Consider the following 10,738-nt stretch of genomic DNA (forward strand, 5'->3'; position numbering starts at 1 on the left):
CTGCTCTATTTTGTTTAAGAGCAGGACACAGATTTTTTTTCTCTTGTTACATTGACATTATTTCACACATTATTACATATTGGACTGAGAACACAGAGCAGCTCTTACTTCAAGTTATACTGTCAAAATTAACCAGCCACATTATATTTCATAGCATGGATCAGTCAAGTCTGTAAAGCCTCCATAAAGACAGAAACTGGCAGTCTGACAGAATGTTATTTAACATCATTCTAGTGGCTTTTGTACCCTTCCCCCAGGCTGTAATGGTACTGTCCAACCAAGCACAGCACAGAAATGGAAAATTACAATAACTGTCCACTGGCCCGCTGTGCTCATGTCCAGGTGTCCCTGAGCAAGACACCTAAACCCCTGATTGCTCCTGATGGGTTGTGGTTAGTGCTTTGCATGGCAGCTCTGCCATCAGTGTGTGAATGTATGGGTGAATGTGATGTATCATTAAAAGTGCTATATACCATTTTAATTTCAAAGTAATTTTTGTGGAAAAAAATGATAAATTCACGAATTCAGTTGGTAAAATGTGTGTTGATATTGACCTTGAGCCCTTGTTCTAGTTCCGCTACAAACATGTTGTGACATGAATGAAGCTCAGAGTTCAGACTGTTGATTCTGCTGAGGAAAGATTCACTGACCATCTGAACTCTGATGGACATTTATCTGCTCTTTGGGATGCTCAGAAACACAACAGTCAGTGCACATGTAAGTGCTTTACTCAATACGATGTGTTTATATCCAACCTACTCTCGGATATCTTAAGTTCTATGTTGAAACTGTGTGAGGTCTCCAGCTTTCTGTGTCGTCTCCATGGAAACCAGACTCCAATCAGCTGAGCAGATCAGCCAATTACAGACGGGGAACTGCACAGTCGTGTTTCCATGCGGCCTGTATAAGAAGAGCCGCTCTTTGGCACTCAGCTTCACTCGTTACTACAGAGACGGAGAAAGATGCCAGAACCAGCGAAGTCTGCGCCGAAAAAGGGCTCCAAGAAAGCGGTGACCAGAGCGCCGGGAAGGGTGGCAAAAAGAGGAAGCGGACCAGGAAGGAGAGCTATGCTATCTATGTGTACAAGGTGTTGAAGCAGGTCCATCCAGACACCGGCATTTCGTCCAAAGCCATGGGCATCATGAACTCGTTTGTCAGCGACATCTTCGAGCGTATCGCCGGAGAGGCCTCCGCCTGGCTCACTACAACAAGCGCTCGACCATCACCTCCAGGGAGATCCAGACGGCCGTCAGGCTGCTGCTGCCCGGTGAGCTGGCCAAGCACGCAGTGTCTGAGGGCACCAAGGCCGTCACTAAGTACACCAGCTCCAAGTAAACGAAGTAAATGTTCACAACATAACGGCTCTTTTAAGAGCCACAAACATTATCTGCAGAGCTTTAAATCCACTTTCAACTGTATAAAACCTGTATGATCTGTAGCATTGAACTCAGGATAGTTTTATTTTTCATTTAAAAAAAAGCACTTTAGGCAAGAATAAACCAGAAACTAACAGGCAGATAACTTGGTATTTCACCAAACACCACATTAAAACGCAGCAAAAACATTAGTCAAATCTGAACATTAGTGTTTCTTTTCCAAAACTACTTTCCTCAGTGCTTAAATACATAACTAGATTAATTCTTTCGATCTTTTCTCATGTTATGTATTTGTTAATCTTTTGAGACAAGAAGCTATCCAGTGTATTGAAATTTCTTTAAGACACTGAGAAATGAAATGTTTGAACTAGTCCAATTTTATTTTGAAATATAAAGTGTAAAATGAGAGATGATTTTAAATCGGAGTTTACGAAACAAGGCAGCCGCCATGGAGGAGGAGTTTATTTGAAACGTCACCTTCATTTAATCCAATACACGCTCTGACATCTCACGCCCCACATCGTTCTGGACCAATCACAGCTGCCGTTGCTCAGAACCAGACAGACTGCCCAGAAATCACCAGAGGAAAAGCTCCTATGAAGCAGCTGGCCACCAAGGCTGCCCGAAGAGTGCCCTGGAAACCGGAGGCGTCAAAGAAGCCTCACCATTACAGGCCCGGTACCGTGGCTCTGAGAGAGATCCGTCGCTACCAGAAATCCACAGAGCTCCTCATTCGCAAGCTGCCTTTCCAGCGTCTGATCTGAGAGATCGCTCAGGACTTCAAGACCGACCTGCGCTTCCAGAGCTCCACTGTCATGGCTCTTCAGGAGGCCAGCGAGGCTTACCTGGTCGGCCTCTTCGAGGACACCAACCTGTGCGCCATCCACACCAAGAGGGTCACCATCATGCCCAAAGACATACAGCTGGCCCGCCGCATCCGTGGAGAGAGAGCTTAGACCCACCACACCTTTACACCCAACATAACGGCTCTTTTAAGAGCCACAAGTGTTCACTAGGAGAGCTTTACCTCCCATTTATTCATTTCAAAATATTTGTAGAATATCTGTCTGTTCAAGCAACTTTCATATATGAAAATTATAAATTTATAAGATTCCACCAAAATATAACAGGAACTAAGGAACATAAACCTACAGTATTTGGCATATATGTAGGTAAAATAGAAATTAATGTTCAGATACAGTTTGAAATGTGTTTTAGTTCAACTGTGAGGAAAGCAAATTTGAAAACCTGTGTAAAGTACTGAATTTTGATTTGTCCCAATTACAAATATTTTTTTTTTTTTTTTACAAAATAACAGGAGATATGACCTCATCCCTGATCAGTGAACAATCCACTCTCAATCATAAATGATGAAATACTCACCAGTCACAGTGGAATTACTATTAGTCTAAATTGCCGTTATTCATATCTAATCATACCAGATGGTCAGACTCTGCTGATAGATGTTTAATGGTTTATACATATTCATTCAGGAGCTCAAAACAACTGCTTTTATATTTTACTTGATTTGTTGCTGCTGCTCTGCTGCAGTGTTTGTAAAACATATCCTCATGTCATTTATATTTAATGTAAGTCAACAAGAATTTGATAAACTTGCAATTCAATAAATGTTTTCAACTTCCTTATAGACCAAAATAAATAAGTCAATCAGAATAATACATGCTTCGATACTTTGCATGTGGGATTAAACTATTTGAATTCTATTTGAAGTAAACTAAAAACATGTTTCACTGAACTGCAGTTAAACTATGCATTAGTGACGTGTCAACAGCTCTCCTCTGATTGGACGATCACACTTCAGTCATTCTGACCAATCAGTGAGAAGCTGTGTTCCTATATACAGGAGCGTTTTTTTTTTTGTTTGTTTTTTTTCCCCAATTGATGTTATTCTAGTTTCTGCTTTCAGTAAGAAGCTTTTGAATTCAGACATGTCTGGACGTTGGAAAGACCGGTGGTAAAGCCAGGGCTAAGGCAAAGACTCGCTCCTCCCGGGGCAGGATTGCAGTTCCCAGTCGGTCGTGTCCACAGGCTGCTGAGGAAGGGCAACTATGCGGAGCGTGTGGGTGCCGGCGCTCCCGTCTATCTGGCGGCCGTGCTGGAGTACCTGACCGCTGAGATCCTGGAGCTGGCTGGAAACGCTGCTCGCGACAACAAGAAGACCCGTATCATCCCCCGTCACCTGCAGCTGGCTGTCCGCAACGACGAGGAGCTCAACAAGCTGCTGGGCGGAGTCACCATCGCTCAGGGCGGTGTGCTGCCCAACATCCAGGCTGTCCTGCTGCCCAGAAGACCGAGAAACCCGCTAAGTCCAAATAAAGCTGGGACCCACTTATAAACACAAAGGCTCTTTTCAGAGCCAAACACTTTCCTCTGGTAAACGGCAAACATCCTCATGTGTCTCCAAACACTTCAATAGTCAGTACAACATTCAGTCATTTTACTGTTACTGGAACAGTTAAATATTGTTTGGAATTACTTTCAGTTCTGCTACTGTTTAAAATATGAACAGCGTCACAATATGGCACACATACAATAACATGAAAATAAGCAGATCAGTTCTAGGTTAATCTAAAAAAACATTAATTAAACATGTCATATTAGGGATTAAATATGTGCAATAAACTAGAAAATGTACATGTTTTCAATCACATCATCCACAACACGCACTGATATAAGTTGAAGCCAAAACATCTTTGCATCAGTATTAAACAAATACTCCAAAACCGAGAAAGAGCTGAACTGCGGACGGAAGAGAGGACAGTCGGTGGTAGTTTCAGTGTGCAGAGTTACACTCACCAACTTCAATTAGCAAAACTAACATGTTCCAATCACTATATATTTCGTCTCTAGTTATAAAATTAATTATAAATTATATATTTCTTAGTTTACTGTTTTGTTTAAAAGGAACAATAAAAGAGCACTAAACTAGGAGGTAACAGTACCTCCTCAGATATAGAGCTCAGTCCTGCTGCTATAAAAAGGTGAACATTATATGAAAGGCATAAATAATTAACAACACAATGGAATAATAAGATTGTGAATTATACCTAATAGAGTAGAAAAACAGTAACAATGATTGAAGCTATTCTATTATTTTTTGTATGTAAAATTTTTTTTCAGGAAATAAAAATCATTAAATATTTATAGTTATATGCAGGAGGCAGAAGGGTGAAATATAAATATACAAATATTTGTAAATCCATTTTCCCAGAGTAACCTGTTGATCTGATTATTGATTTTTTGCCGTTGTTATCAGCATTTATTTGGATTTTTTGGATTGAAAGGTCAACAAGTTTACATCCCTCCTCGTTTTTTTAACCAGGAGTTTGTTAATAAGAAATGGAATAAAGAAACTGAGATTTAATGACTTGGTTACACACCAAATAAAAATATGAGCAGTGATGTTGAGTGTTCATGTAGTGATGAGTGAGGCAGCAGCTCTCTTAGTCTTTAGTGGAGGTTGTGTGGCTCTGAAAAGAGCCTTTGGTGATGAGTGAGTGGAGATGAAGCAGCTTCACTTCTTGGCAGTTTTCTTAGCTTTGGGCTTCTTGCTGCACTTTCTTTGCTGCGGGCTTCTTGGCTGCAGCTTTGGGCTTCTTAGCGGCGGGCTTCTTGGGGCTCTTCTTCGGTGTCTTCTTGACGGCTTTCTTGGCCGCTGCCTTCTTCGGGGATTTCTTGACCGCTGTCTTCTTAGCTGCTGCCTTCTTGGCCGCTGTGGGTTTCTTAGCTTTAGCGGCGGCGGGTTTCTTAGCTTTGACGGGAGCCTTCTTCTTGGCCACTTTTTTGACCGGTTTGGAGACTTTGGGCTCCTTCTTGGCGAGCTTGAAGGAGCCGGAAGCTCCGGTGCCCTTAGTCTGGCTCAGAACCCCCTTAGTGACCAGCTTGGTGACGGTGGTGTTGATGCGTTTGTTTGCCTTGGTCAAATCGATATTTTTGGCCGCCAGAACCTTCTTGATCGCAGCCAGTGAGATCCCCTTCCGCTCCTTAGACTCGGCCACAGCGGCGACGATGAGCTTCGGGAGGCTGGGTCCATCCTTCTTGGGCCTGGCAGCCTTCTTCTTCGGGGATTTGGACGGAGCTTTAGCCGGTGCAGCTGCTGGAGCTTCTTCTGCCATGTTTCTGCGTCTCTGTTTGTCTCAAAGTGTCCGAGCTGGACGCAGGAGGCGGGACTAATAAATACCATGAGAACCGTAAAGAGGCAACACACCGCGCCGGCCTGCCGCCGCCTCAAAACCGCGGCCACATTGTGTTTTCTTCGACACGATTTAGACACAAAATACGCACAAAATCAACCTTTTCACACTTCACGTTCGTTTCCACGACAACGACACGCGTGTCCCTCCACACTCGACTCATGTTCGGCTTCCAGCTCTTTGTCTCTCGCTTCCAGGAGGCTTCCAAGCTGTCGGACACACGGTGACCGCGTGCGGCTCGCTGACACTTTTCTGTACATTTGTGCTCCTAAAACGCTTAAAAGCTCCTCGTTTCCGGTAAAACATAGGTGTTTCGGTTAACAGAGACATGTAAAGACACAGTGGAAGACAAACGGCGGCACTGCGCTGTTTTGTTGTCCTGGAACCGGAGAGTTTCGTCCGCCGGTAAACACACGGACGCTGCCGGTGCTCGGGGTGGCTGCTGGTGTCTGGATGATCCGTTAGAATAGACTCCGTCTGAACTAAATGTTGGATTTTCGAAGCACCGACATTTTAACGCTTTAATAAATCTCTGATTTAAGTAACGTTACATCTGCTCTCCTAACATTTAGGATTTTTAGACTTTATTGTCTTAATATATTAAGATCCATGTTTCAAGTCTTTCTAAATGTGTGTATGTATTATAATAAAATGTAGAATTCTTCCTATGGTTGTATCTGTATGTTTAAATACATGATTTAGAAAACCTCTCATCCACATTAAAGTTTTTCACAAATTTATTAATGATCACATATTCTATAAATCTTCCTGTTAGTTTTCAATTAAACTGATTCTGATTCATCCTGATGAGCACATATTTATTATTGTGGGCTGGTTTGAAAACTATGCATTAAAATGACTGAATACAAGAAGCTGAAACTGTAACAACAAAAAATTAATTTAATGACACATAATTGATTTATTTCCAGACTGGATCCGATCTAGAGGCTCAGCACCTCCTGAAAAATAATTTGACAAATTTTAAAAGGATAACTGTAGTTTTCTGTCTTTATCATCCTTCAAAATCTAAAATCAGCCCGTTCTTGATGTATGGTTAAGAAATGAATGACTTTAATAAGGACAGAAACATGCAGCTGTTACTGAAATAATTATTCTATCAGAAAATTCCTTTGATCATTTAATATGTTGGCAACATGATCAAATAAAATAAGCTTAAAAGTTAATATTCACAGGAGTCTCTCCTACTTGTCACTTTTTTCTCTAATATTACACTTTCATCATCTGGTATCAAAATACTCAATTTCAGAGCGTTTTTATTTCAATAGCAGACCCTTAATACAATGAACCAGCAGGCTGTTGCTACTTAAACAGATTTATGTTTAAAAAAGAAATCACATGTCTACATTCGTTTCCACGACAACGACACGCGTGTCCCTCCACACTCGGCTCATGTTCGGCTTCCAGCTCTTTGTCTCTCGCTTCCAGGAGGCTTCCAAGCTTCACAATAAGCATCCTGTAGGCAAAGAGTTTTATAATCATTTGTTTATCTATAGCTGGCCATGGACTCCCTGATTTTTTTCTTTCATATCCTCCTCAGTTCTGTCACCTGATCTCCTTTTCTCCAGCAGCAGTCTCTCAGTTCTTACATTTCAAAGTCCAGAAGACAAAAAAAAAAAGAAGAAAAAGAAAGACTACAGTCTGATCAGCTTCTTATCACGGAATAAACAAACAGAAAGACTACTATTGAAAATAAACTCAGTATAAAGGAGAGGGTCAGAGCTGCTGTAACCTCTGCATGATCTACTTTGATCCGAAATATTTTTGATGCATTGTTAGAATCAACAGTTTGTCTGGTTTCTCATCTCTGAAGACTCAATGTTAAATCATTGATAAGTTGACTGCTGCCCTGTAGAGGAGATATGTGGTCCTGAAAAGGACCTTTGTTTTGCTCCATGAACGCTGACTTTAACCTCCGAAGCCGTACAGAGTGCGGCCCTGCCTCTTGAGAGCGTACACCACATCCATGGCGGTCACCGTCTTCCTCTTGGCGTGTTCGGTGTAGGTGACAGCATCACGGATAACGTTCTCCAGGAAGACCTTCAACACACCACGAGTCTCCTCGTAGATCAGACCTGAGATACGCTTGACTCCACCACGGCGAGCCAGACGGCGGATAGCGGGCTTGGTGATTCCCTGGATGTTATCACGGAGGACTTTACGGTGCCGCTTGGCGCCTCCTTTACCGAGTCCTTTTCCTCCTTTGCCTCGTCCAGACATTCTAACTGATGTTCAGGTTTCTGCTCAATGATGCCGCTGCTGGATTGACGGAGGTTTAAATCTCCACTGAGGACGTGATAGAAGACAGAGGCGGGCCTCCTCTTCTTCTTCTGTGTAATTTCTGCTGCTTAATAATAAACCTTCTTTGCTCCATCAGCGCCACCAACTGACCAACAGCAGGATCAGCAGCTTCTGTCTTCATGGATCCTTGAGCAGGAAATTCACACATTATAGCAGCTCAGAAAATACAAGAAGAATTGCTTTTAAAACATGAACAGTGTCGCAATGCAGCACACACAAAACAAGAACAAAATCTAAAGTAATGCTAACAGAAATAGACTAAACTATTGACTCAGATGCTGATTGTAAAACATGAATCTAACATGTCATATTAGATAGTAAATGTGTTCAGTTACTGGAACAATCACATCATATTTAACATTCATTGTGGTCATCAGGAGAAACGGCAGTTTTGGTTAAAAAAAAAACCAAAACAATACATTTGGTGGTATTGTGAGTTGTGACTGTCACGCCAAACTGGAAGGAGCTGAACTCCAAGGAGAAGCATTTACGCACAGGTGTTACCAATGACGTATATATCCAACAGTATCTGTCTGCAGTCTGCAAGAGAGAGGCGTGTCGCAAAGTAGGCGTATCGCAAAGTGACGTCACTTTGCGATACGCCTACTTTGCGACACGCCCACTTTAGCAACAGCTGATTTCGTGATCTCGTTTCGTCAGAAAACACGCGAGATTTTGTTATCACCACTCTACTGTGTAGCGAACGTGCCCTCTGCTGGTCAGAGTTAGCCACTGAAGCTGGATAATACAATAATACACACACAATCTCTAAATTTAACATAAAATATCCGTAAAAATCCAATCACACACAATACAAAAGTATCCTAAATGAAATGTAAATTAAATTATGTACAATGAATGCCACACTTTATATGTACAATGATTGCCACATGAACATCTAGAAAAATGTTACTGCCTTAAACGAAGTTTCATTAATAATGTCTGTATTACTCCCCAGTCAGACATCAGTGAAATAGCATCTTTTAAATAACAAATAATACCAAATATAGATCTCTTCAAAGCACAACAAAGTGGTGAGGTATGAGTGTGTGTGGGATGAAAAATCTAAAGTCTCTGGAGGAATGCCTCAGAGAGGTCAGCTTCTGTATCTTGGGTTCTATTTCTAATAGTTATTACTACATTGTCTTGATGGAGTCATTTTTCTGACCATGTTTGGTTCAGCAAACAGCTGTAAGGCAGCTTTCTCAACTATGAACATAATCAAAATATGTTTTGAGAACGGCTCAAACAAGCAGCAGTTCAGCTCTCCCATTAAGCTGGCAGAGATATTAGGGGAGTGATATGAGACAGACAAAAATGTAAAAGTGTTCAAATGTTTACATTTATGAGATTTAATTATTGTTAAAGATGTATAGAAGTTGATTCAGGTTGTTCAGTCATGCTTTTTTAAGTTCTGCACTTTATTCTAAGATATACAGTTACATATAAGTTATTTATTAATAAATGTCAAAATGTTTTTGAACCGTACTGAATTTATTTGACGGTCAGTTTTTGATTACAGGCAGACTCTAATAAAACTACCAGGTTACATCAGCATATATCACAGTAACTCAAGTTAGACATTATGATGTTCTGGACCTTTGCTGACTGGACCTCTCTGAATTTTAGCTGAATACCCCTGGCTTAGAAGAAGAGGGACATGAGTCTAGAACTTCTAATGACCCAACATCAGTCAGTGGAGAAAAATAAGAAAAAGAAAGCAAAGCTAAATGAAACTATTTCAGTGTTTTAATAAGCCTGTTGCTTGTCCTGTGAATACTGCCACTTTAGGGAACACTACAGCTGGAGCTAAGGTTAACGTTTAGGAAGGGAGCCTGATGAAGAGGAAACATCAGCTCTACCTGATGGCAGGAGGAGGAGCTCCTGACGCTATAATGTCTATAAGTATCTAATTGGTAGTTAATAAAGGAGTTGCTGCTGCTGCGTGTGTGTGTGTGTGTGTGTGTGTGTGTGTGTGTGTGTGTGTGTGTGTGTGTGTGTGTGTGTGGTGTGTGTGTGTGTGTGTGTGTGTGTGTGTGTGTGTGTACTTGTTTCTGCTATACAGGTGGGGACTTTGACCTGACTATTTGCTATAAAGGTGGGGACTTGTCTTACGGTGGGGACCTAAATGAGGTCCCCACGGGTGGCAAAACCGTTTTCTTGGCCATATTGTTGTGAATAAAAAATGTAAAAGTGCAAAAACGTTTGTTTAGGGTTAGGCATTGATTTGGTGATGGTTAAGGTTAGGGTTAGGGTATGGGTTAGGAGTTAGATATGAATGGGAGTCAATGGTAAGTCCCCACCGGTATAGAAAAACAAACGTGTGTGGTGTGTGTGTGTGTGTGTGTGTGTGTGTGTGTGTGTGTGTGTGTGTGTGTGTGTGTGTGTGTGTGCGCGCGCACGCATGGACATGTGAGTGCACGCGCACATATATGAGAACCTGACCTGGCTTTGGTTTATGAGGTTGGAGTATACCCAGTAGAAAAAAATAGACTACACCACTGGTTATGACTGTCATTACTGTGTACACGACTTGCTTTGATTTAGAGTTAGGGGAAGTGCAGTGGGGGCAGGCAATACAATGAAAGTCAGTCAGTCTATGAATGCCAGCGCAAGAGCTTTATTGTGATGGGCAGGAGCTTTATTGTTCACTGGCAGGCTCCGAAGCCCCGCCCACCAATGAAACGGAATATTGAGTCGTATTTTCATTTTGGGGGTGAAAACGAAAAAACGAAAAAACGAACCGTTTCCTGTTTTTTTTGTTTTTTTGTTCAAACGAAAAATGAAAAAACGAACCGTTTCCTGTTTTTTTTGTTTTTTGCTCAAACG

The 10,738-nt window shown here is 41.6% G+C and overlaps 3 protein-coding genes and 2 pseudogenes across 3 annotated transcripts; 3 read left to right on the forward strand and 2 right to left on the reverse strand.

Annotated features, from left to right (window-relative positions):
- Positions 1-962: 962 nt before the first annotated feature.
- On the forward strand, positions 963-1,346 carry LOC110945681 (histone H2B 1/2-like). Its single transcript, XM_051945352.1, is given in 3 exon segments — positions 963-1,014; positions 1,017-1,187; positions 1,190-1,346. Coding segments are annotated over 3 exon segments (369 nt in total). The 3' UTR covers positions 1,336-1,346.
- Positions 1,347-1,729: 383 nt separating this feature from the next.
- On the forward strand, positions 1,730-2,332 carry LOC127533327 (uncharacterized; annotated as a pseudogene).
- A 724-nt stretch (positions 2,333-3,056) lies between these two features.
- On the forward strand, positions 3,057-3,713 carry LOC127533328 (histone H2A-like; annotated as a pseudogene).
- Positions 3,714-4,930: 1,217 nt separating this feature from the next.
- On the reverse strand, positions 4,931-5,541 carry LOC127533102 (histone H1-like). The gene has a single exon (XM_051945345.1). The coding sequence runs from the start codon at positions 5,510-5,512 to the stop codon at positions 4,931-4,933; it is 582 nt and encodes a 193-aa protein (XP_051801305.1). The 5' UTR covers positions 5,513-5,541.
- A 1,768-nt stretch (positions 5,542-7,309) lies between these two features.
- On the reverse strand, positions 7,310-8,097 carry LOC127533110 (histone H4). Its single transcript, XM_051945356.1, has one exon. It carries the CDS (start codon positions 7,826-7,828, stop codon positions 7,517-7,519), a length of 312 nt encoding a protein of 103 aa, XP_051801316.1. The 5' UTR covers positions 7,829-8,097; the 3' UTR covers positions 7,310-7,516.
- Between the last annotated feature and the right edge of the window lie 2,641 nt (positions 8,098-10,738).

The sequence above is a fragment of the Acanthochromis polyacanthus genome, chromosome 3 (assembly GCF_021347895.1).
Source record: "Acanthochromis polyacanthus isolate Apoly-LR-REF ecotype Palm Island chromosome 3, KAUST_Apoly_ChrSc, whole genome shotgun sequence".
NCBI lineage: Eukaryota > Metazoa > Chordata > Actinopteri > Pomacentridae > Acanthochromis > Acanthochromis polyacanthus.

What these genes read in the sequence shown, in the direction of transcription:
- LOC127533102 (XM_051945345.1), bottom strand. Translation starts at nt 5,512, where the DNA reads ATGGCAGAAGAAGCTCCAGCAGCTGCACCGGCTAAAGCTCCGTCCAAA.
- LOC127533110 (XM_051945356.1), bottom strand. Translation starts at nt 7,828, where the DNA reads ATGTCTGGACGAGGCAAAGGAGGAAAAGGACTCGGTAAAGGAGGCGCC.